Here is a 22,763-nt window from a genome sequence, read left to right on the forward strand (position 1 = left end):
GAAGAAAATGCAGGTTTAACTAAAAGGATTTAAAACCCACCTGGGCATTAATGCTTGCATGAAGAAAAGATGCTTTTAATTCCTTCAGGAGATGACTTAATTCTCAGAAGAGATGCTGGGGAAAAATTTGCTTCCTCTAGGAACATTCATAAAGTACTCCAGGAAAAACTGAAAATTAACAGGAAAAGATTGCTTTCTGCTCAATTCCTCAGCAGCTGAGCAGGAGCTGGAGGAGTGTGTTATCAGTGCTGTGTTGTACCATGCCTTCCTGCCTTGCGGCCCCAGTTCTGTTCCCAGGAGCTGCAGTTTCTCACACCTGGGGGCCTCACCAAGGTCCCATGGGTGTAACTGTTACCAAGTTTGATGCTTTGGCTGGTGTTAACCATCAGTTGTCAATCGTGAAACTTTTTCACCTTGCATGTGATAGAAAATACCAGCAACAAATTACTATTATTTTAAACTAAGTGACCCTTTAATTCATTAGACTGAGTGCAGCAGGCTTAGCTGTGCATCACGTGCTGCTGGAGCTCAACCCTCTGCCCCCCACCCTGGGCACACCAGCTACTCTGTGATGCTGGGCAGATAAACAGGGAGGATTTAGCATATTCTAAAAGGCAGGACACACAACTTCTATAGCTACACGTACAGATGTTTTATAGAGACTTCTGTCCGGGTAGGGTGCACTCCCTGTGCTCCACATGGGTGTTACACTCTTAATTTCTGTGGCACACCGGGATCTGACCACAGGCTTTGGTTTTCCCACTACTTGTACTGTCAGGATCACTTATTTTCATCAGTTTTGTAGGAATTGCCTTTGCAGTTACAGTGCCAACCTCTCTGCTTACAGAGAGCAATGCCTCAGTGATGTGGGTCAGGCACTGTGTGGCTGTAGCTGCCCAGGTGGGTTTGCAGCCCCCTGCCACCCCCTGCCCTGAAACAGGGAGGCATAGCCGAAGGCTACAGCCAGCACTTGAAACTGCCTGTGTTGGTCTTAGCCCTGCAGAATGCTTCATGACAAAAATGTTTTGGTAAGCATTTATTGATGCATGTGAAAGAGAAGTTACAGAGTAACTTTTTAAATGGATTGTCAAGGATAACAAAATCAAAAAATGTGGGCACTTACTATATCAAACTTATAAAACAAGGGCTGGTACTGCTCTTCTACAGTACGCAGCCACAGCCTGAACACTGCACTCTCTACAGTGTTGCTCATTCTCTTGCCAGTGTGAAGCATGGCCATCCATCATAAAATTAGGAAAGCCCCAAGTCCCTCATTTACAGTGCCATATTGCAAGCCTAAAAGTGCCCTGGCAGATCCCAGGCTGATCACTTTACCCATGTCATGCAGAGTGCGAGGTCCGCTTGTAAAAGAAATGATTTTGCAATTGCTTTAGAAGAAGCAAACAAACCACCCAGCCTCTCCCTGGAGCCAGGCGGTTATTACTACTGCCCAGGGTTCGTGTTCTGCATCCCTGCCAAAGGATTTTCCCTGCAAGGACGGTGGCCAAGGCTTCCCTACCGAGGCACAGCACAGATCTTGTAGGGCTTTGGGGCCACCGTGATGCCCAGCTGGAACTGGAGGTTGAGCGTGGTGTCTGGGGGTGCCTGGAAGGTGAATTTCTGGAGCAGACCCGTGAAGAAGAGGAAGAGCTCGGAGCGGGCCATCACCTCGCCCAGGCAGGCACGCTTCCCTGTGGAGACAGCCACCCGTGGCATCCTCAGCCAGCGCTGCCTGCCCAGCTGCTTTCACTACCAAAACCACCTCTGCCTTCCCTTAGGACCACAGCCCAGCTGTGTTACCCCCTTTCCAGGATGAATTTTGCAGCCACTGCCCAATAAGGCATTAGTATCACAGCATCCATTGCCCCCCGAATTGCATGACACTGCAAAGGCACACGTGTGTAACCATGTGCACAGGCATTGTATCCTCCCCTGCTTGGAGAAGCTGTGCTCACACGTGTGGTCTGGATGTGCCCGTGCTGGCAGAGGTGGTTTGAGCCACAGTAAAGAGAACTACCAGAGAAGGTGTGTGATGCTGGTACTGGAAACGGGTGCTAAAAGCAATCTCCCTGAGGAGGCTGTTGACTGGGGTACCCCGTGGTGGCCACGGTGAAGCCCCTAGTAACCTCAGTCATGTGGGAGCAGCAGCACAGCAATGCTCGTGCCTTGGTGAAGGTGTTTCTAGGGTCTCTGGCATTTATGTAGTCTTTTATTCATCCTCATCTCTCCTGTGCATGTGAAGAGAAACAAGAAAGGGCTCAGAGTGTGGTTGCAGTGGTTTGGGGTGGCCACTTGAGTGGCAGCGTCTGCCCTGTCCATTGCTATTTTCCTCTGTCTCTCCACTGTGCAGTTAGAAGCCCCATCCCAGCATGAAAACATCAAAATCCAGCAAATCTTACCTATGGAAAATGGCACAAAAGACTCCCTTTTCCAGAACTGACCATCCTTCAGGAAATGCCCAGGGTTGAAAGTGTCGGGAGTTTCCCACTCATTCTTGTCAAACATGACAGAGGTTAAATTTGGGAGCAAAACAGTGCCCTAGGAGGAGAAAAATAAATTGTTGTCTCTGTGACTGACAGCAGGAGGGGGATTTTTATCTTCCAGTCTGTTCTTCATGAAGAACATTGGTCAAATTCTGCTGCAATTATTTGTCCAACGCCCACCCTGCCGCACGGCCAGTTTTTTCTTCTACTTGTCTGTTTGGAGGTGCAATGATTTTATTCCCATGTTTTTCCCTCATCAGCATCATTTTTATCTGCTGTAATCTTGGGCCAAAGTTCCTGTAAAAGCAGTGCGAGATGGAATCTGTGCCTCGATGGTGTGTGTGGGGGAGTGTCTCACTCTGCACCATTCAACGTGCTGGAGATCACTGGATGGCAAAAATACGTGTTCAATAGGAGTGAACTCTGGATGGGGCAGAGACGGCGTGGCTCTGCCCCTCCTGTCTGTGCAGGAGGGACCTGACCCGGTGAAACGTGCCTGGGGAACTGGGAGGCTCTTGCTCAAGTCTCAGTGCTCAGGAGTGGGGTTACCTTTGGTATGTGGAAGCCATCCAAGACTGTGTCCTTCACCGTCAGTCTTGGCACGTTGAAAGGGATGATGTTGCTTTTCCTCTGCACTTCGTGGATGACAGCATTGGTGTAGGGCATGTTGCTCCTGTCCTCCAGGGCTGGCAGCCGTGCCTGCCCGATGACCGAATCGATCTCGGCTTGCACGTGGGCTGGTGTGAAAGAGCAGGGATCAGCCAAAGTCCAAAAAACCCCAAACCCACCCTTGGAACAATATGGGGTGGTTGCTGTGAGGGTCCCCCAAGGACCGACCTGGGACACCTGCCACTGTTTGCACCTCTTTTGTGTGAATGCAGGGGGATTCACGATTTTTGTCTCAAAAGAAAAGACTGTCTCGCAAAGTTGCGAGGGCTAAAAGCAAGGAAAAGCACTGACATTTTGCTAATTGTACCTTGAATTTCTGGATTTATGGCCATAAACAGCAGACCCCAGCGGATGGTTGTGGAAGTGGTCTCCGTCCCAGCGAACAGCAGATCAAGTGCGCATGCCACGAGGTTTTCGTCCTGGAAGCTGCCGTTGCCATTTTCCTTCACAAAACGGTGTGTTAGTGCCGCTCGCACAGCAAGGGAGGCCCTGACCCCAGGCTTATTCCAAGTCAGCCCCAAGAATTTTGGCAGAAGCTGCTGGCCTCCATCCTCTTGATGGGTGCCCTGAACCTGATGTTCGTCCTAAGCTCATAAATAGCTGCAGAGGCAGCTCAGAGGGAGAATTTGGGCTCATTTCTTGTCCCTCCTGATTTCTAAGCCCTGCTGTGGAAGGGTTTGCTCTGTGTTGCTGACCTTGGCTATCTCCTGCAGGTAGCTGTCAATGAAGTCTCGGCTTTCCAATGGGTTCCAGTCCTCCTTGTGTTTGTTGATCTTCTCTCTCACGAAACTTTTCAACAATCTCCAGTTTTTAAAAATGGTTTGGTGGGATCCAGGGAAGAACTTTATTATAGACGGGAAACAGTTGTACAGCTTTGGACACAAAAAGAGAAAGGCAAATTGAATAAAGGACTGAAAAAACCCTTCTGTTATTAAAACTTGAGGAGCCTGCAGTGCCAAGCTTACTCAATTGCTGGAGTTGGTGGATACAGCTCAGCTCCAGAAGAGTGTTACAAGGGATTGGCATTCCTATTAGAGTGACTCGTGCCTTCCCGGTGTTACAGCAGGCAGGCTGGCAGTCAATGGGCAGGAAAGGTGATGTTGGGTGACAGAGAGAGAGGAACATGAGCATTGCACAGCTTGAAAATGAGGCAGAAAGACATTATAGACAAACCTACCCTGTGCAAAGGAACAGGGAATGACAACAAAGTTTGGTGGCGAAAACACTACAAGTTTTGAGGTTGACTCCAGAGAAGATACTATGGCACTGCAAAACTGCATACCGTCCGTGTTGGCGGCAAGAGGGCTGTACCTGACTCATGATGGTCCCGTGGAGGCTAACTGTCTCGTCCATCAGCCGCAGCAATTTTTGGAATTCCTCATCGTGGTAGTCAAACCGATTGCCAAAGGTGACGGAGCAGATGATGTTTGAAACGGCGTTATTGATTTTAAAGTGAGGGTTGAAAGGATTCCCTGGAGAAGGAAAAGGGAATGATCAATTGTCTTCCGGCCTTCACAGAAAAGGAGAAGAAAACACAGTTGTCAGAGCTAAAATATTCAACAACTATGAGTGAAATGAGTGGCCCCTGATGGGCACCCTCCTGCATCACTGCTCTTCCAGGATGCTTCACCGCCCCCATGAGCTGGCCAAGCTTGGCTGGGCAGCCCCAGGGTGGAGCAAACATCCCACCCTCAGTCCCAGTTCAATCAGATTATGGAGATGTTTGTTTAATCTGGAAAGCAAGGTCTGTAGGAGAGTGGATGTTATTTGAATTAATTAGAAACAGTGGTGTTCTCACACACGTGGGATTTTCCAGAGATCTCCAAGAGAGCAGTAGGCTGAAGGTGGGCTATGAATTACGCTTTGGGTGTTACCTAGCTGCATTCACCAGCCAGTTTGAGGGCAAAGCACCTGTAAAAGGGAGCTGGGATGCTGGCAAGGTGAGGTATTTTTCAGCATGCAGTGAATCATCAGTGGAACTATAACGGGCCACACCGGTTCCTGCCTTCAGCAGAGCTTATGAGGGCCGTGGCACTCACCCTGCTCATCCCCAAATGCATCCACGAGGCATCGGCACTCCTCCTGAATGCGCTCCTCCAGGCTCCTCTTCCCCAAGCCGAAGTTTCGGAGGGTGGTCAAGGTGAACCTCCTCTGCTGCTTCCACAGTTGCCCGTTGGAGGAGACCAGTCCTGGCAGAAATAGCGTGAGCCAAAGCAGATCCCTCCACCATGGGGGAAAAGCTCCAGGGCTCTGCCTTACCTCCAGCTGTCTCGGACCCAAAGCAGGGTCAATGCTTTGATGTTACAGCTGAGATACGTGTCCTGAGGGATAACTCACCTATGCGGCTAAAGATCTCCTTGTCGAGAGGAACTTCAGGGCGATCTATGAAGTTTTCCCCTTGGTGTACAAGAACTTCTTTAACCATCCGCAGCCCATTTACGAACACAAATGATGTGCTGCCAAGCTGCACGCTGAAGATGTCCCCATATTTCTCAGTAAGCTGAAGGTGGGGGGGAATAAATAAAAGGGGTTTCATTTGTGATGACTGTGTCTGCTGCGACAGAGACAGCCCTGGCAGGGGACACAAGTGAAAATAAGGGAAGCTAAGAGCAGGAGGGGAGATGGGGTGCTCACAAGTGTCTGCTTGACTGCATGCAGTCTTTTTTCTTTCCTCTTTTCTTGAATCACTGATCAGGAATTGGTGTTAATGGGCCATAAATCAAGTAAAACTCTCCAGGTTTGATTTTTCAGTCCTGTGAAATGTGTCCATTTTTTTTCACTCCCTTCTCAAACACCCTTCCAGCCCCTGGTCAGACCTGCAGGGCTCCTACAGCCGTGACTGCAACCATGGTGTCATGCCGTGCCCTTTGCCCAAAGGGCACCTCCATGCTTGTCCCCCTTCTTGTACCTGGGCAAACTTCATCCACGTTGCTGCTGACGGAGGGCAAACCTCCTGCCCGCCCTGGGGTGAGATCCTTTGAGTCCTCATGGGCCATGAGGTTTGGGTTAACCCCCTCCCTGAGCTGCAAAGGTTGCGTAGCCTCAATCCCCTTCTGTCCCCTTCCCCGCAATGCCCACCACCCCCGTACCTTCTGCACCAATGTATGGGGATTGGTGAAGTCCAGCAGGTAGATGTGCCCAATGAAAGGGAGGGAGAAGGGGCTGGGAGGGTAGTTCTTTGGCTTTCTGTGCTTCATGTAGTCGGCAACGAGCAGGAAGACGACAAGGAAGACAAGGAGCATCTGGAAGGAGATGCTCTCCCAGAGGAAGCGCAGCATGGGTGGATGGTGGGGCTCTGCAGGTATATGTCTCACAGCAGGTCAGGGCAGATTGAGCTCACGGGGCACCACTGAACCCCCCAGGCACAGGGGCAGATGGGCAATGTGCTGGCACAGCTGTGGGCAGAAACACAAGACAGCATGGAACAGCTTTTGCTGACCTGGCCTGGAGGCTCCATTCGGACTCCTGCTTTCCCAGGTTTCAGCAAGGACTATTTGATTAAACCCCTTCTTGATTAAACTCAAGCTGTTCCTCTGATCTCATTGAAAAACCCGCAAATACAAACCAAAACACTCCCAGCTTCCCCTTTCCCCTCCCATCTCCCACCGCTGCTCTACAAAACCCCAGTGATCCACATCCTTGTCTAAAGGACAGAAACGAGGTTTGCGGGGCTGGGATTAAGAACTTCCAGCAGCCTCGCCGTGCTGTTCCCACAAGCCCATGGCTCAGTGCAAGACCCACTTTCTCCTCCCTGTGGTGCCCTCACCGTGCCGTGTCCTGGCGTCGGCTTCCCAGTGCCGGGGAGGCTCCAGCTGCTCTGAGTGCCTCGCGCTTTCCTCCTTTGCAGAAGCTCGTTTGCTGGTAGGAAGAGTTCCAGGCTGAGCCCCAGGTCAGTGGGGACATCCGAGATAAGGTTGCACAAACCTTTCACAAACCATCTGACTCATGGGTTAAGGTTTCAGTGCGTCAGGGTGATGTGGGCTGGAAGCAAACAGCCATCCAGGATTTGCAGCGGTTTCACAGCACGGTCATTTTCTCATCTCTGCCAGACAAGTGCAAGCAGAGCAACCTCCTGCGGCCGTGAGTTTGGCCCTGCCCTGAGCCCTCTAGCCATCCCTTCCCACCTGCTTTGGCCTTGGAGTCCGTAGCCTGCGCTGAAGCCGTGCCCAAACCCCACAAAACAAAGGCAGGTGCTGAAAAGCCAAAGCAGGTGCCCAGCTCAGCAGGCTGTGGCCCTTCGGTGGTAGCTGGTAACGGGCTGTGCTGGATTTTCCCATCTAAAAGTGGCTCTGAGACAGGTATGTGATCATGCACGTACCCCACGTTCAATTTTGACACGTGTTGCGTTTTATTGTGAAAGAAGCAGGGGCATTCGCAGCAGCAGTTTGCCATTGCACCATGCAGCTCTGCCACGGCTGTTTGCAGTTGTCAGCTCCCACATAATGCTCCAGGGGATGACTTGGGTTCATTTTCTTTCTTTTGGGGACATCACTTTTGGCCGTTGGGGTTGTCCAGTGCCGAAGACAAGGCACAGAGATCCAACAGCGGTGCTGGAGCAATGCCATGCGTGCGAGGGTGCGCTGCGTAACCTTTCCACTTGAGAAAGTTGAAAAAGTTAAATCACTGTTTTATTATGGAACTTAAAGGGAAAAAAAACCTGCTTTCGAGGAGGATGTCTCTTTTTGTCTCTGGCTTTTAAGCACACTTAGGCATGAGGCTGTGGGGATGCACGTGTTCCCTTTCACTCACATGAGATGTTCCACTCAAGAAATAAACAAATGAATGCCTCCTTTCTTTACGGTATGTGATCATTACATTTAAAAATGGGAGGGTTTGGGGGAGGTTTTCCCAACTGATTTAAAAAAAAAAAAAATAGAAAAAGAAATTTCAATCATTCATTCTCTCCATGAATAGGGAAGGAAACACTGAGGTAACAGGGAAAGGCAAGTTTGAAATGGAAGAAGGAAGAGACCAACATTTATTTGCTAAGCCAGTGCAAGTAATACAAGCTGTAGCCACATATCAGAGGTCAGACCTACACCAGAGCGAGTAATAAAAACGGAGAGAAACCAGTGTCTAGTCCTGAATGGCTTTGGAAACTCTATAGGTGAAAAAAGTCCGCAGACCTTTTATGTTTTCTCTTTCAGAAAAAAAACCCCAAACAACAAAACTACTAGAGCCTGTAACTGTGAAACATTAATTAAAAATGCAATAGGATTAAAATGATCAGTTAGAAGGACGGCTCATTGACAAAATCCCTGTGTGCCCGGTGTGGCAGGGATGTGACGTGCAGAGGACTCTCCCATGTGGCATAAATCTGCCACTGCACAGCGATTGCTTTGTAACGCGGCAAGGGCGGTTATTGCCAGAGATGGAGGCTAAAGCCGGTGGAAGTGAAACTTGATTTAATCCTGTTTTCCTGTTAACTATTCAGTATCCTACATGCATGTAGAAAAGTCACTCATGAAAGGTGAGAAGAAAAAAAAAAATTATCTTTGCTGTGACTAGATTCCAAACAAAAGCACACAGGAGTCGACATCTCTCTAACCATTAATGCTTGGTCACGTATATATGGAAAAATTCTCTACAAGTTGCATATTTAATTAACCCTTTTCCAAAGAGCCCCCGGTATGGGCAGAAGCAGTGCCTCCAGCACAGAGGGTGCCATGCCTGACTCACCTCCTTGGCCCCACGCTATGGACATGCCGTCGTGAATGGCCACAAATCTTTGCCAGAAGCGGAAGGGAAACGGGCGAGCTTGTGACTTCTCACTGCAAAACCTCCGCGTCACCATTTCCTTCCTGATGGCCAGCGGTGAGCCGCAGTGGGCATGACCCTTCTGACACTCTCTGCTGCTTCTCATTCTGTTGAGCTTCAGCTGAACTACTGCTGAGCAACCACACGTAATTTTTTTTTTGCAATTTTTTTTTTTTTGTCCCTGTTGTGTACTTTACTAGCACAAACCTTTTTGGATAAACCTTTTCCACTCATGGAATTGCAATACTGCACTTTTACAGCCATTCACAACCTGGAGGCATGGCTCCTCATGCCATCCCACATGGGTTGGCCTACAGTAGATGCTGCTTCTGCCACCCTGTGGCCTCCTAATTAAAACTTCCATATACGTATGAGATGAAAAAACTGCATGCTCCTGCTGCAATGATCTCTACTTCCATTGCAAAGCAGCAACATGGTGGTGTGGACAATGCACACCAAACCGAGGCCGAGGCCACCTGAGCCTCAGGATCGGCCATGGCCACCTGGAAGTCCAAACTGGTGCTGAGGCATGAACCCAGAGCTTGTACGTCCAAGGGCAGCTGCCCTCACTGACCAGGGAGACCTCAGAAAACACAGCCCATGGCCATTCAGGGTGCTGCAGTGTTGGAATTTAGGGGTTGCTGAATGGTCTCTGGGTGGTGAATGTATCCCCTATGGAAGAGCCACTGTGGACCCAACTGTGCCCATGGTTCTGCAGCTGGCAGACACCTTCCTGGGAGGTGCTAACGGCGGAAATTAAGTAATAAGGCTTTTAAATTCATGCATTTTGCCAAACTGATAGAGGGGAGGAGGCAGGAGGTGAAGGGAAGAGTGCCAAGGATTGCCCTCGTTGCAGTGTGCAGGATGTGGCCCTCCTGCCCTTCCCACTGCTACCTGCATGTTCGTGGGTGCTAGATGTCCATGACCCATCATTTTGGCCTAAAATCTATGGGGTGGATGGGAGAAGGGACACTTTCCAGCTTACGGAGGGCTGAAGCAAGGGGGGGCGGGGGGGGGCGGCCTACACCGGCCTCAGTCACGAGGCAGCGCACGGATCTGGAAGGGCTTGGGGCAGCGCGTGAGGCTGAGTGTGAAGGCGAAGGTCACTGCAGCAGCCGCCGGTGCCCAGAAGGTGAACTTCTGCAGAAGGGCTGCAAAGAAGATGAAGAGCTCAGTCCTGGCAAGCTGCTCCCCGGGACAAGCCCGCTTGCCTGGAAAAGGAGCAAAAATAACCCCAGTGAGTCCCGAGCGAGCTTCAACCACCTCTCAGGCTCCTCTCGCACATGCCGCATTGCACAGGCTGTGGGAGCTTTTCTTCCTCGAAAGGTTAGGTGGCAATGTTCACCCACACATTTTGCAGAAACCTTCCCCAGAAGTTTACTGCTGAGCAAACTGCGACGGCTGTTAGGGTAGATGAAGAGGGGAAAGTTGGTGAAAAAAAAACCAAAACATTTACACAGCTTGTGCAAGAGGAAAAAAACCTCATTTTTTTCATCCTGTGATAACAAATTGATTTCCCTCCTGCTCTGAGCCATCAGTATTAACTGTTACTGGGATTTTCACTGTGGGGATGGGCTGAAAGCTGGACAAGGAGCAGTACCCCCTACTTTGAAGGGAGTGTCTTGGGGAAAAAAAACCCCAAATATTGCAAAAAGGAAAACAATCTCCCTATCCATCATCCTACCTGCAGAGAAGGGCAGGAAAGCCTCCCGCCTCCTGTACTGGCCGTTTTCCAGGAAATGTTCAGGATTAAAGGTGTCTGGAGTCTCCCACACGTTTTTGTCGAACATTATCGAAGTCAGGCTGGTCATCAGGGTGGTGCCCTGCAAGAGGTGGAGAAAATGGGCGATTACGCAAAGGAGAAGAGCCGACGTGTTGTCAGACTAGTTTATTATTAGATCTGTTCCACATACAATGTAAACTACTATTTTTTTTAAGGGCAAAATGTTTTTTCTTAAGCTATGTAATTAAACGAGGGTGAAAGCCTACAGGATTGTTCACTTCTGTGCTCTTCTATATATCACCATAGTGTTGATCCGTACTTTGTGCTGCTGTCACTGGTGATCTTAATATAAACCATCTTAAAATCCATAACATTGTGTTCCCATAGGAATTTGAAGCAATTTAACCAAATAATTTTCAACTGATCCATTTTATTGTGCTTTTTTAAAAAAAACCTGATCTGATTTTTCTCCACATTGTCAATCAGAAAATGGAAAATATTTTAATCAGTGTGGAGCAAAATGCCCAGATTTTTTTATTTTTAATTTTCCTTGATGCAAACAATCAAATACATGGAAGTGACTAGATATATCTAAATCTCATATTTTCTTTTTCATAATGCCAGAACAGTGTGTACACATCAATACCTATTACCTGGCTTTTATCAAGTGCTACTTTTAATAAATTATTTTTAATACTCTGTGGAATTAATAAACCCAAACTGTTTGCTTTCGTATGTTTCTTGGCCCTCTATTTCCATAATGCCTGGAGGGTGCCTTGTATAAAATTTGTAAAACTGAAAATTATGACCAACACTGTAGGATCTCACGATTCTCCTCCGTAAGGAGGTGTGACCCATAAAAGCCCTACAGCATTCTTCAGGAGGACTTGTGTTTTCCGTATGAGTGTGATATGTCCATAAGATCCCGCTGATTGGTTCCCCTCCAGATGAGATTTGGGACTTGGGCCATGAAGACCTCTCTTTGGTGGGGCAATGGGAGGGCTGGTGGTCTCCACGTACTTTGGGCAGGTGATAGCCAGCCAGGGTGGTGTCGCTGGTGGACATCCTGGGCACCCCCAGTGGCACAACGTTGCCCATCCGTAGGACCTCGCTCAGCACTGCACTGGTGTAGGGCATGTTCTCCTTGTCGGCCATCATGGGTTGGCGGGACTGGCCAATCACTGTGTCGATTTCGAGCTGCACTTTCTCTATGGAAAGTGAGAAAAAGAGACCTGTGGTCAAAAGGTTCCCAATAAGAAAAGCAGGGCATAGGCATGTCCAACATGTGGTAAAGCTGGAAATAACTTTGTTTTTTTGAGTTTCACTTCTCTGTTTTTGGGCTAAATGAAGGATCCATCAGTGGCCTTACCCTGAATGTGGGGGTATGCAGCCATGTAGAGCAGAGCCCAGCGGATGGCGGTTGCCGTTGTCTCAGTCCCAGTTAAGAAGAGGTCCAGGGTGGAGCACAGCAGGTTTTCCTCATGGAAATATGAGCTGGTGTCACCCTTAAACTTTGGGAAAAGTATGGCAATGAAAACTCCTGTTAGGGAGGAGACGCTTTTGAGAACCCAATCCAAAACCATCCATCAAGTCAAGTCCTGCTGCTATTTTATTATCCATCTCCCCTGGACTTGGAAATTTCTGCCCCTTACTTTCATTGAATTTCAAGCCCTGTGGACTACTTTGAAAGACACTCTGCTGCAGAGTGACTTTTGAAAGCAGGTAGTGTTTTTAAATGTGAAGTTTCACAATAGCAAACACAGGCCTGCAAGCTCTCATAGAAACGTGAACACGTTCCCCGAGAGTCCTCCTACGCTGCATGACAGAATGAAAAATGGAAGAAGACAAAGTGTAAATACTTTCAAATGAAAAAAAAAAATATAAAAATCTGTGTGTTTACAAAGTGATCAGGCTCCTGCTGTTGCTAAAAAGTTTGATGTGGAAGAGGTAGGGAGGAGAAGGCAACGCGGGAGGCACGGGCTCCTGTGACAAAACAGCTTTGAGTTTCATCTGCTCATTTCTTGGGTTAAACTTTAGGTGGCTTTAGGTATTTCTCTCTTACTTTTTCTATTTCCTTCAGGTAACAGTCAATATAATCTCCTGCCTCGGACTGGTCCAAATCCTCCTTGTGCTTTGCAATCACTCCCTTCACAAAATATTGAAGTTTCTCCCAGTGCCTGAAGATTTTCCTAAAGGGTCCTGGTAGCCATCTCATGACCAAAGGAAAAGCATTATACAGCTGGCAAGAAATCAAACAGAGTAAAAGAGCATTTCTTGAGTTAAAAAAAAAGCATGTATTACAATTCAGTTGATAGTGCAATTTATTAGCTCCACTTGCTACCAGGAAAAAAAAAAATCAGTTTTGCTACAAAGGTCAATTTAGCTACACAGATGTAAACAGTACAAACAAGATAAGATGTTTTCTGCTGATAAAGCTCTTTAATATTGGGTGGCCAAAGCTGTCACCTAATGTGAAGTGGTCACTGGAGTCAGAAATCAAGTGTGGATGCAGAGGAGCCCCTTAGTGCTGGGGTCCGTGGAGGGGACAGGGATCAGACCTGGCCCATGGTGTGCAGCCGTTCAGAAACTATGTCCCCAAATCCACCTACTTGAGTTATAAATCTGCACTCTCAGACAGTTTTGTCATAAATAAAAGTCATTTGAGAAACTGGTTGGGAAAAGGGTGGGGGAAAAGGGAATTTTCACTGAGAGTGCTACTAATTGACTCTTCTGTTTGTAGAAGCACAGATATCTTTAAGGTTTTTTCATTGCTCTTCAGCTATGTCGGGCATAAGATTGGTTTTACAATCCTGCAGTGTTTTTTCTCCATGTGCCTCAATAATTCTAACTTGCTTCCTTGCTTTCCTGATGGATTTTTGTGTATAAACCCAGTGTAAAACAATACTCGTGGTCATTTCCCTTATGACATGACTCTTTTTCTACTGGGAAAAGCAGATTACATGGGTGCCTTAGAGACTCCAGTTTCCCAGCTCTTATATGCAGCTGAAGCTAGAAAAGCATCTGACCAGCTTTACCTGGCCCCAGAAACTTCCGATGAGTAGCAGCGTTTCAGCCAGTGAGTGCAGTAATTCCTGGAAACGGTTGTCATGGTAGTCAAAGCGGTTCCCAAAAGTTATGGAACAGATGATGTTTGAAACAGCGCTATTAATTTTGTAATGAGGGTCAAATGGTTGTCCTGGAGGAAGCAAAATGAAAGACAGCTTTCCTTTTTCTTTCTTTAAAGTCTCAGTCAAAACCACATTCTCTACCAGATTGATAGTTGTGAAGCTGGGGTGAGACCTCACCTACTTTTCATCCATGGTGATGCTAAGGCTTCAACCATGTCCTGGGGTCCCCATCACCTCCAGTATCCCGTTGGAGGTTGGATATTAGGTACCATGACATCCTTTCTCTGAGAACATCCCCTCCCATCTCCAGTCCAGGCTGCTGGCACACACCGATGTCAGCACAGAGCTGCTGAAGCAGGGCTTGAACTGTTTTCCAGGGAAATCGACTGGGAGCACGCCACGGTATGGCTGTCGGGTTTGCATGCTCCAACACAGTTTTGGTGCCAGTTTTAAACACCAGGAGAGGGTCCCTCAAAGCTCAGCCCGGGGCAGAGAGCTCACGTCTAACCACACTGCAAAAATGCTATTGCACTGGCCTTTAACTGTCCACCACAAAGAAATCACGTGGGATGGGAGAGAGGGCCGAGGATTGCAAGTCTCTGTGGCCGCCTATAAGATCCAGCAATAGCTCGTATGACACATAGATGTGATGCACATAGCTCCTAAAAGACCAAAGTGTGGTGTGACGTTCATCACATCTATGTTCCTTGGGAGAGCTATTGAGCAGAGACCATCATCTCCTAGGGCACATTTGGGCAGCCTGGAGAGCTACTTGCCATGATATGAAAGACTAATATAAGTAACGAATCCAGTCCAGCCTCGAGCTGCGGTCGCTACGCTGGGGAGCATCACTTTGAAATGCAAGGCACTGTGCACAGTACTGCTGATCTCTCCACTCTTCAAGAAAGTAATTAAACTGGGCTGGTGCTCAGATATTAGAGTGATGGACATGATCACTATTTGTCATTACTAATGGGAAGAAAGGCCCAAACCAGCAGCTTAATTAGTTTATTGATTAGGACTATAAAGGACTATAATCAATTGGCAACATGAAGTATTTGGCCTGTTCAGTGCAACAGCAATTAAAATGGAGCAAGTTCAGTATATAATTTCACAATTCCTATTTAGATCTTTCTTGTTTACTATATATAGCTCCATAGAATTAGCTAAACCCCATCTGCTTCTATTTAAAGCTGAAGAGCAACATCACCCATGTACCAACATACAAATTATTCTTACTAATATCCCTCTGGCAGTTCTTAAAAGCTGGACCATAAAAGAGCAAGGCACATGCTTCATCTGTGCACGATACAAAAGGAAATCCTGACTAAACAAGTTTTAAAATACTTTGCAAAACCAAGGACAAGCAGAGGTTAACTAAGCCTCTGAGCATATGTGCCGGATAGCAGGAGAGCTGCGTTTATTCCTTCGCAGAATACAGGAGAGACTTTCTTAGCCATATAAACATGCAAGTTTTAATAAACACCTATATATATATTTGCTTAATATTAATAAGGAAGAGCTAAAATAGTAGGCCTGAGGTCTAGAGGAAGTGCTAAAAGGTGCAGTCTGGAAGTGTAAGATAGAGATTTGAGCTGTTGAAGAAATGTTTTGCATGTTAGGAGCTGCGTCGGAGTAAGAGTTTTACTTCTCATCATTTGTTTAGCTGGAAGCTTTGGGCATGGTGCTGTACCTTAACTGCCCACCTTTCTCCTCCTCGATCGTCTCCACAAGGTACCGGCTCTCCTCTTGCACTTTTTCCTCAAAACTTACAGCAATGCTTTTCAGTGTTGCTGAAGCAAATTTTCTCTGTTGCCTCCATATATGCCCATTTGATGATATGAGCCCTGTAGGTGGAAAAAACAAGTGAACGAACCTTGCTCTGGGTCACGTATTAGTCTTGAACAAAAACCCCAATCCAAAGCAAACAAACCCTGCAGACATTGAAAAACTATAGCTTTGCCTGGGAATTAAAATTCAAGAGTAATTGGCTTATGCTAAAGATCTAGCTTTATGGATTTGCTTTAATCTGCTACTTTGTCACTTTGCGTGGGAAAAAAAGGTGTAAGCCAAAATACTATAAGTACTATCACGCTGTTGGCAGAGCTGCAGGCAGGAGCACCATACACCGTCTCTGGAGCTATATGCAACCAGGGGAGAAAAAGTAAAGGAGAAATTAAAACCAAGGGGAAAACTCTTCCACTGTGTCGATCGCTGGGCAGCTTGCATTTATTTCTCCTCTTTCATCAAGACTTGACTTTGGGCCCATCATCATCCCTAAATCCCAGAGGGGTTAAAACATACACCCCTGAGATTATTAGACTGAATTCAGTTCTTGCCTTCCTCTGTGCAAGCTTTTTTGAGGGCAGTTAGCAAGGGTCCAATTCAACCTGTTTCTTTCACTCTAATTGTTATCATTGCAAATAGATGAAAAATTTGTACCCAAATCCTGGTAGCTGTTCTTACCAAAGCCTCTAAATATTTCTTGGAGGAGTGGAATATTTGGCCGATCTGTAAATATTTCAGCCTGGTGGACAAGAGCTTCTCTCACCATCTGGTACCCGTTGACTACCACAAAAGTCAGACTTCCAAACTGCACGCTGAAGATGTTCCCGTACCGACCAGTAAGCTGAAAGAGAGTTCATTGAACTCTGAGAGCAAGAAGGTGGATATTTTCAAGACTCACCAGGACAAGACCTCAAGCAATGGCATCTAACTTTGAATTTAGTCCTGCTTGGAGCAAAGGTACTTAAAAAAACCCCAAACCTAAGTCTGCAGGTCCCATCCAACCTAAATTATTCCATGAAGGCTGGAGATGGCATAAAAATACTAGAGAGCTGTAGTATGGGAAAGGTGATTTGCTCATATTTTTTAGCAGGTATGAGATGAGTTTTACCAGGCGGTTGCATCAATTTAACTTGTAAGAAGGACATTATTGCTTGGTAACTTACGGGCATCTGCTCCATCCCTCTTCTTCACAAGAAGGGTACAAGAGGTGAAGGCAGCACCTGGGTCACCATGCCCAAGCTCTTGCTGTTGAGGGCAAAGCACAACAAATAATCCCTTTCATCAACTTTGTGTTTAAAGTAGTGTGGTTTCTTGCTCCGGCTATCCCATTTAGAAAGTAGCTCCAACTGCTGATGGCTAGAAACCTACTTCTAATTTTAAGCCTGAATAAATTTATGGCTAAATTATAGCCATTTTTCTTGCATGGACTTTGCTGGCATTAGTGTCTCCTGTGCAGCGTTCAAGTCCCTGATGTATCAGAGCAAAGGGTGATCATACCATGTCTTGGGCCCCACTCCGCCAAGGGGCCATCCTCTTCCTAGTATGAGTCTACATGAAAGGACACGCATGGTCACCCTGAACTGCCGTGGTCACTCATGAAACCAGTCTGGGGCCAAATGGGTGTCTCAGTCATTGTGCGCATGTAAATGAATGCACCTAATTTTATTAATAATAATTGTGTGTAGTGAAAAATATCCTGAGCACGCTGCATCAGCCTTCCCCAAGGGTTCCCAGAGGGAACACCCGTGCTAGTGGCCTGTGAAAACCCAGGGCAGATAGGCTGGTGTCAGCCTGCTAAGTAAAAGCAAGGGATAAACAGTCACCAGAAAGGCTACTTGCACCCAGCAACTCAAAACTTTTCCTTTCACTTTTTCAGAGAAGCATACTCAGCATGTATATAGTACCTCTCTTTCATTGGCTCTGGTGGGAGTCAAAGCTCTGGAAACCTTTCCAGAGCAATCACTGTCTCTTTCTGTGACACAGAAGAAGCCACAAGGGTGGTTAACTCGGGGGTCTTAAATGTTTCTTTCAGTTGTAATGGGACAAATCGTTGGCCTCTGAGGAAAGACAATGACAATACAATTTCCAGAGGTGATGTTCACAGTCCAAACAGTTAATTTCTCACACAGCACTTGCCATTCCTCCACCAGCCTGGCCCAGTCCCTCCAAACCCTTCCTGGGCTCCAGCAGAAAATGATCATGGTCAGATGGGAAGAAAGAGGAGGAACATCTAGGTCTTCCTCCATTACAGGTTTCTTTCCCATTGGACCTTCCTACTCCCATGGAAGAGGAGGTGACAGTAAGAGATAAAACCATGCATAGTTATTATATAGCTAGTTCTTTGGAGGCTGCCCTTGCTTCTCAGGTTTGGTGACAAAAGTCACTGAAGAGGTAAAATATTGTTAGTAGGAGAAATGTCCATGGAGCTCTTACCTTCTGCAGTGCAAGATGGAGGGGCTGCTTAAAGTCCACAAAGGTTCCCACAAGAGGAAAGAGCTGTGGCCCTGGAGGGAAATTCCTGGGACGTCTCTTTTTCACAAGGTCAACAATCAAAAGAAATGTGACCAGAATCACCAGGAGCATCCGACCGTTCAGCTTTTCCAAGAGCAAAACCAAATCAGGCCAAAACTGAAGCTCCATCTTGGCTGATGAACTCATGGATTTTCATCCCAAGAAGGTACTTGATGCTGGTGTTACATTTGCTAAAACAGGAGTAAGAAAGGACTAGAAAGAAAACAAAACAAGCTAAGATGCTGATAGCTTACTGGGGACAGGACTTGCCATGGGTGAGCTGCTTTCTCATGTACAGCTACTTCCAGACCACCTGCTGAATAACTAAGTTTAAACACCAGGATCTCCAAAACCTCAAACGTTTGGCCAAAAAAAAAAAAAAAAAAAGCAATCTTGCAATCCTTTAGCTTTACATCTCTGTCAACTCCCTAACTTTCTCATGGAAGAATATTCCTGCCTTCTGCCCTTAACAAGGCGCTCCTTTATACAGACACCTCACTGGGATTATAAGCATTACAAACATTTGAGGTTAGGACAAAGCAGCTTACTTGGGTAATTACCTATGGTGGGCATTGCATAATTTAAAAAACGCTAAGGCATCTGAGGTGATGGACACCATACAAATCACTAAGGGGCTGATCCTGTTAAGTGCTAAGCACCGTCTGCAAAGGACCGGATGCCTTCAGCGTCCACCAAAGCCTGCCCAGCTTTACCAGAGTCATCAGGTGTTCGGACAAGGGAAGCACTGCGAGAGCCCAGGGCTCTGCCCAGCCACTTAGACGAGAGTTAAAGGAGCTTAATTTCCAGAGTGAGAACTTAGGCTCATGTGCTTGCCAGCTAAAGGAGAGATTGGAATTTATGCATTTAAATCTCCTGGGTTTTCAGAAAATCTCCTTTGAATAAAGCTTCATGCTGTCCCAGGGGAAGGCTGCAGTGGACTGACAGTGATCTCTGTGACCATGAATCAACCTTGCATCGCCGGCCAATATTTTAGCTACAACTTGTTTCCAGGTCTTCTTTTTTTTTTGTTTCCTTTCAGAGATTTACTTTGCAAACAATCTAAATTTATACTGAAGCAAAATTGTCAATAATGATTTTCCTAGAAGTTATGGTAAGAAGTTCAGAAGAATGGTAAATTTTTGTTGTCTTTCACATTTTTCAGAAAGTTTTAATTTTTCAGGAAAAAAAAGCAACTTTTCACAGGAAATAATAACTGGGAAAAATTTTGGTATTCTTTAGTCTTTCACCACTTTTAAAAGCTTTGTTGTCCATGTCTTTCATTACCGTGGTGGCTGCAGTGCCAGCAGAAGCAGACACAGGCTGTACAACAGACCTGCGCCTTAGATATTGCAGGAGTCCTTTTTAAGGGCAATACCTACCTGCAACCCAACACTTCTTGGTTTGAAATATTATTTACACATTTCTGGATGGTATTAGGCACCAAATGGGGAGCAGTAATGGGAGAACCATCTTGTCACTGTAGCACAGCTGTGAGCAGCAGTGGTTGGACACGCTTTGCTTGTCCCCATGCTGGTGCACCCGTGATGCTCCTGTACCATTTGCATCAACGCACCTATTCCACCCTTCCCAGTGTAGCAAGCCAAGCCTCGCTTATCAGAGGCTAAATCAGGATAGTGGGCTCGTGCTCTTCATCCTGGCATCGGGGAGATGACTCGGTTGGTGGAGGTGTCAGCCTACAGCATGCTCAAAGGGACTGTGATGATAAGGCGTCAACTTCTGCTAGCCCAGTTTCACTCCTCTGTTCTTCGCTATGCCATATGATTTGTCAGCACGCACACAGAGTGCAGATCCCTCTACCACTTGTGGCTGCTGTGAATCAGGCTACGTGCAAAGCCAAGGTGTTAATGTGTTCTTCTGGGTGGTGTTGTGGGGGTGGATGCATCGTGGTTGACAGGAGAAATGTTATTTTTAGCAGGAGGAGCACATTTTGCATGTACTCACATGTGTCTTGTCAGTCAGAAACCTCAAGCCTATTACTTTGCCTTGTAGCTTCACATGTCCAAATGCATCTCTTCACAAAGTCCTTAGCACGCTAGATTTACTAAAAATTAGGGAAGAGCATTCCAGTATTACCAGGGTTCTCCTAACCTCGGTAGACAATAACACCAGCGTGTTACCAAACTGTATTGCAATGATGCTATTTTGGGTCTCAGGCTTTAATCAAATCAGTTCCCAGCACATGGTGATGTGCAGATCCCCAAAGCACTGAGGAAGTCACATCGCTGCAGCGCATGGGCATTACAAAGGTGTTGGACAATTCTTATTATTGCATTCTCAACAAAACCCTTAGCTGTAAGATCCTGCTCACCTGGAAGATGAACTCGTGCCTCTGGCTGGCACCATGAACACAGCAACATTGGTCTTCTCTGGTCCAAATAGCCAAAATGTGAATTAATATGAGATAAGGATGTACACCCACACATCTAATAGGGAGCAGGATGTAAACCCACCTTCCCCAATTCCTCCTTGGATACCTCTTCTGACCCCAGTACACAACTTTTTGATCACCTCACCTGAGCTCATGGATACTGAGTAGATAAATTGTGCCATATTGCATGGACACACACACACATCACTGCTTGAATATTAAGGCATCTTGAACAGCCAACAGACAGAAATTGGCCCATATGCTTTGTACCTTCTTCCCTGGCTAGATGTCTAACTGTGTGCAGAAGGTTTTGAAACACAAAGAGAAACATTCTGTTAAAAATGCAATTACCATTTGTTTTTCAAGATATAGTATCCCATTATTTTTTCCAGAGAAGTGAAATTCAATAAGGTTACAACAGAATGTAGTCCAACAGTTACCGTACTTTCAGAGCATTATTTAAGCTACAGAATTTCTTAATGATTAGAAACATATGTAGGAAAAATCACATGCAAAATGAGAATGACTGGAGACAATTTTCCCCCTCAAACACTTTTTTTCAGGCAAGTAACAGCTCATCCACCACTGTGGTTCCATCCACCCCACTGGAGGTGTGAGACACCCACCCACGCGGGGAGCCACGTGCTCAGGTCACGTCAACTGACAGGCTCCAGCAAAGCCCGAGGACCCATCCTGACTTACATCAAGGAATATTTTGCTGCTTCTTGCCTTGTTATGTCAGACCCAAATGAGTGATGCCATTTTCACCACGGGCAAGCTGGTGAACAGCAGCGACCACCCCAATGTGTACATAAAGGCCACGTCCCAGCGGGCTTTCACGCAGGTGCAGCTGCTTTTTCATGATCCAGCCCGGGTGAGTCCCTAAGGACCTGGAGGCAATGGCTGCTTTGGACACTCATTTCCTTTTAGAATTTGCTTTACTGTATCAAGTGAAATGTGTAGGAGATCTGTAATTGCAGAAGGAGAGGAATGGAGAGTGCTGAGGCACCTGTACCTCCTGGAGCGAGCTCAGGAGAGACATGCTTGAACCCAGTCCTTAAGCTTAAGTTCCCCACTTGGGGTGATTTCACCGGGACCTAAGTGCTTCCATGGGAGCTCGGGGCCCAAATATCCCTGGGAGTCTGACTCCATGCCCTGAAATCGGGGAGCCGAGGCCATATTTACTGCTGTGCTTGCGTGGTTAATACTAAACTGCCTCCAATTTTGCATCTTCTCTCTCTCCTGCCTAAGACTAGATGCAAATATTCTCCAGGTTTTCCTGGGACTCCCACAGACCTCTCACCTATTGCCTCCTGGCCACAATGAAATTTCCAGCACTAATTAAAGCTGTAAGGCAGGCAACTGTCACCATGAATGGGTAAACTGAGGCATTATGAGCTGCAGGGAGCACTCCTTGTGCCTCCAGACCCTGGATCACCCCCTGACTTTTTGGTCTTTGGACCAAGATTTTATTCCTTCACAGCCAGGGTCTGCATCGCCTTTGCCAGCCCCATGCCGCCCCGCATGGCAGACCCCATACGGACGTAACGAATCAGATTTTGGGGGTACCGGGTGCTTTCCCCCGAGGGGGCTGTGCTTGCGGCGCTGCCAGCGGCAGCCGCCCACGATCCCCCCAGCAAGACTCTGCCGCCGTCTGCCGCAACCTGGCAGAGCCGGGGCTGCAACCCCGGCTGTTCGCACAGGGCAGCTTCCCGCATCCGAGCTCTTCCTCTGCCTCTCCCTAAACCTCTAAAATGCTCTCCTTTCTAAGATGCACCTTTTCAGTATGCACAGAGAAGAGTATAGTCACATATTCCTCTCAAAGCCACAAGGACTTGACTAGAGCTAAAATGTCATTTATGTACATATCACAAGCGTTTTTCTAGGCACAGATGTCTTTCTGGTGCCAATATGCTGTTTATGTACTTATCTGTCACAAGCACATGTCTACATACATATGCCCTGCTGGCAGAGACACAGAGCATTTTGAAACTCTTATTAGACTGCTAATGAATAATACGCATACAAAGGAGAAAACAGAAGGTGGATCTATCAGGAACAGCCTCTTTCTTAACTACCTTTTAATTGTAGGAGAGGAAGAAAAGAGATGAATTTTGATATGTTGGCATCTGTGAAGCTTGCTTAGCAGCATCGAACGCCATAATTTTAAAAGCGGATTTTTCACAGGTTTGGGTATTTTGGGGGGGGATTTTTTTTTCTTAAAAAAAAAAAAAAAACCCACAAAATTTTGACACTGAGAGTATTGCAAATCCTGGTGCCAATGATGTACGATAGTGTGATTGTCACCATGGAAT

The 22,763-nt window shown here is 46.8% G+C and overlaps 2 protein-coding genes across 2 annotated transcripts; both read right to left on the bottom strand.

Moving 5' to 3' along the window:
* Window positions 1-1,023: 1,023 nt before the first annotated feature.
* On the bottom strand, window positions 1,024-7,012 carry LOC129209571 (cytochrome P450 2J2-like). Its single transcript, XM_054834197.1, has 10 exons — window positions 6,919-7,012; window positions 6,242-6,547; window positions 5,490-5,652; window positions 5,192-5,341; window positions 4,464-4,624; window positions 3,848-4,024; window positions 3,460-3,595; window positions 3,033-3,220; window positions 2,400-2,538; window positions 1,024-1,691 (listed from the first exon to the last, which is right to left on the bottom strand). Exons 2-10 carry the CDS (start codon window positions 6,428-6,430, stop codon window positions 1,516-1,518), a joined length of 1,479 nt encoding a protein of 492 aa, XP_054690172.1. The 5' UTR covers window positions 6,431-6,547; window positions 6,919-7,012; the 3' UTR covers window positions 1,024-1,515.
* A 2,929-nt stretch (window positions 7,013-9,941) lies between these two features.
* Window positions 9,942-18,188, bottom strand: LOC129209572 (cytochrome P450 2J2-like). Its single transcript, XM_054834198.1, has 9 exons — window positions 17,982-18,188; window positions 16,227-16,389; window positions 15,467-15,607; window positions 13,668-13,828; window positions 12,695-12,871; window positions 12,002-12,143; window positions 11,653-11,840; window positions 10,594-10,732; window positions 9,942-10,120 (listed from the first exon to the last, which is right to left on the bottom strand). The coding sequence occupies exons 1-9, from the start codon at window positions 18,186-18,188 to the stop codon at window positions 9,942-9,944; spliced, it is 1,497 nt and encodes a 498-aa protein (XP_054690173.1).
* Between the last annotated feature and the right edge of the window lie 4,575 nt (window positions 18,189-22,763).

The sequence above is a fragment of the Grus americana genome, chromosome 8 (genome assembly GCF_028858705.1).
Source record: "Grus americana isolate bGruAme1 chromosome 8, bGruAme1.mat, whole genome shotgun sequence".
NCBI lineage: Eukaryota > Metazoa > Chordata > Aves > Gruiformes > Gruidae > Grus > Grus americana.

Coding starts and splice junctions, on each gene's coding strand:
- LOC129209571 (XM_054834197.1), bottom strand. CDS start 6,430: ATGCTGCGCTTCCTCTGGGAGAGCATCTCCTTCCAGATGCTCCTTGTC. Junction 5,342..5,489: donor GGAGATCTTTAGCCGCATAG/GTGAGTTATCCC, acceptor TATTTCTGCCAG/GACTGGTCTCCTCCAACGGG. Junction 3,596..3,847: donor ACCTGCAGGAGATAGCCAAG/GTCAGCAACACA, acceptor CGTTTTGTGAAG/GAAAATGGCAACGGCAGCTT.
- LOC129209572 (XM_054834198.1), bottom strand. CDS start 18,188: ATGGAGCTTCAGTTTTGGCCTGATTTGGTTTTGCTCTTGGAAAAGCTG. Junction 15,608..16,226: donor AGAAATATTTAGAGGCTTTG/GTAAGAACAGCT, acceptor TTCCACCTACAG/GGCTCATATCATCAAATGGG. Junction 11,841..12,001: donor TGCATACCCCCACATTCAGG/GTAAGGCCACTG, acceptor CACTTTCCATAG/AGAAAGTGCAGCTCGAAATC.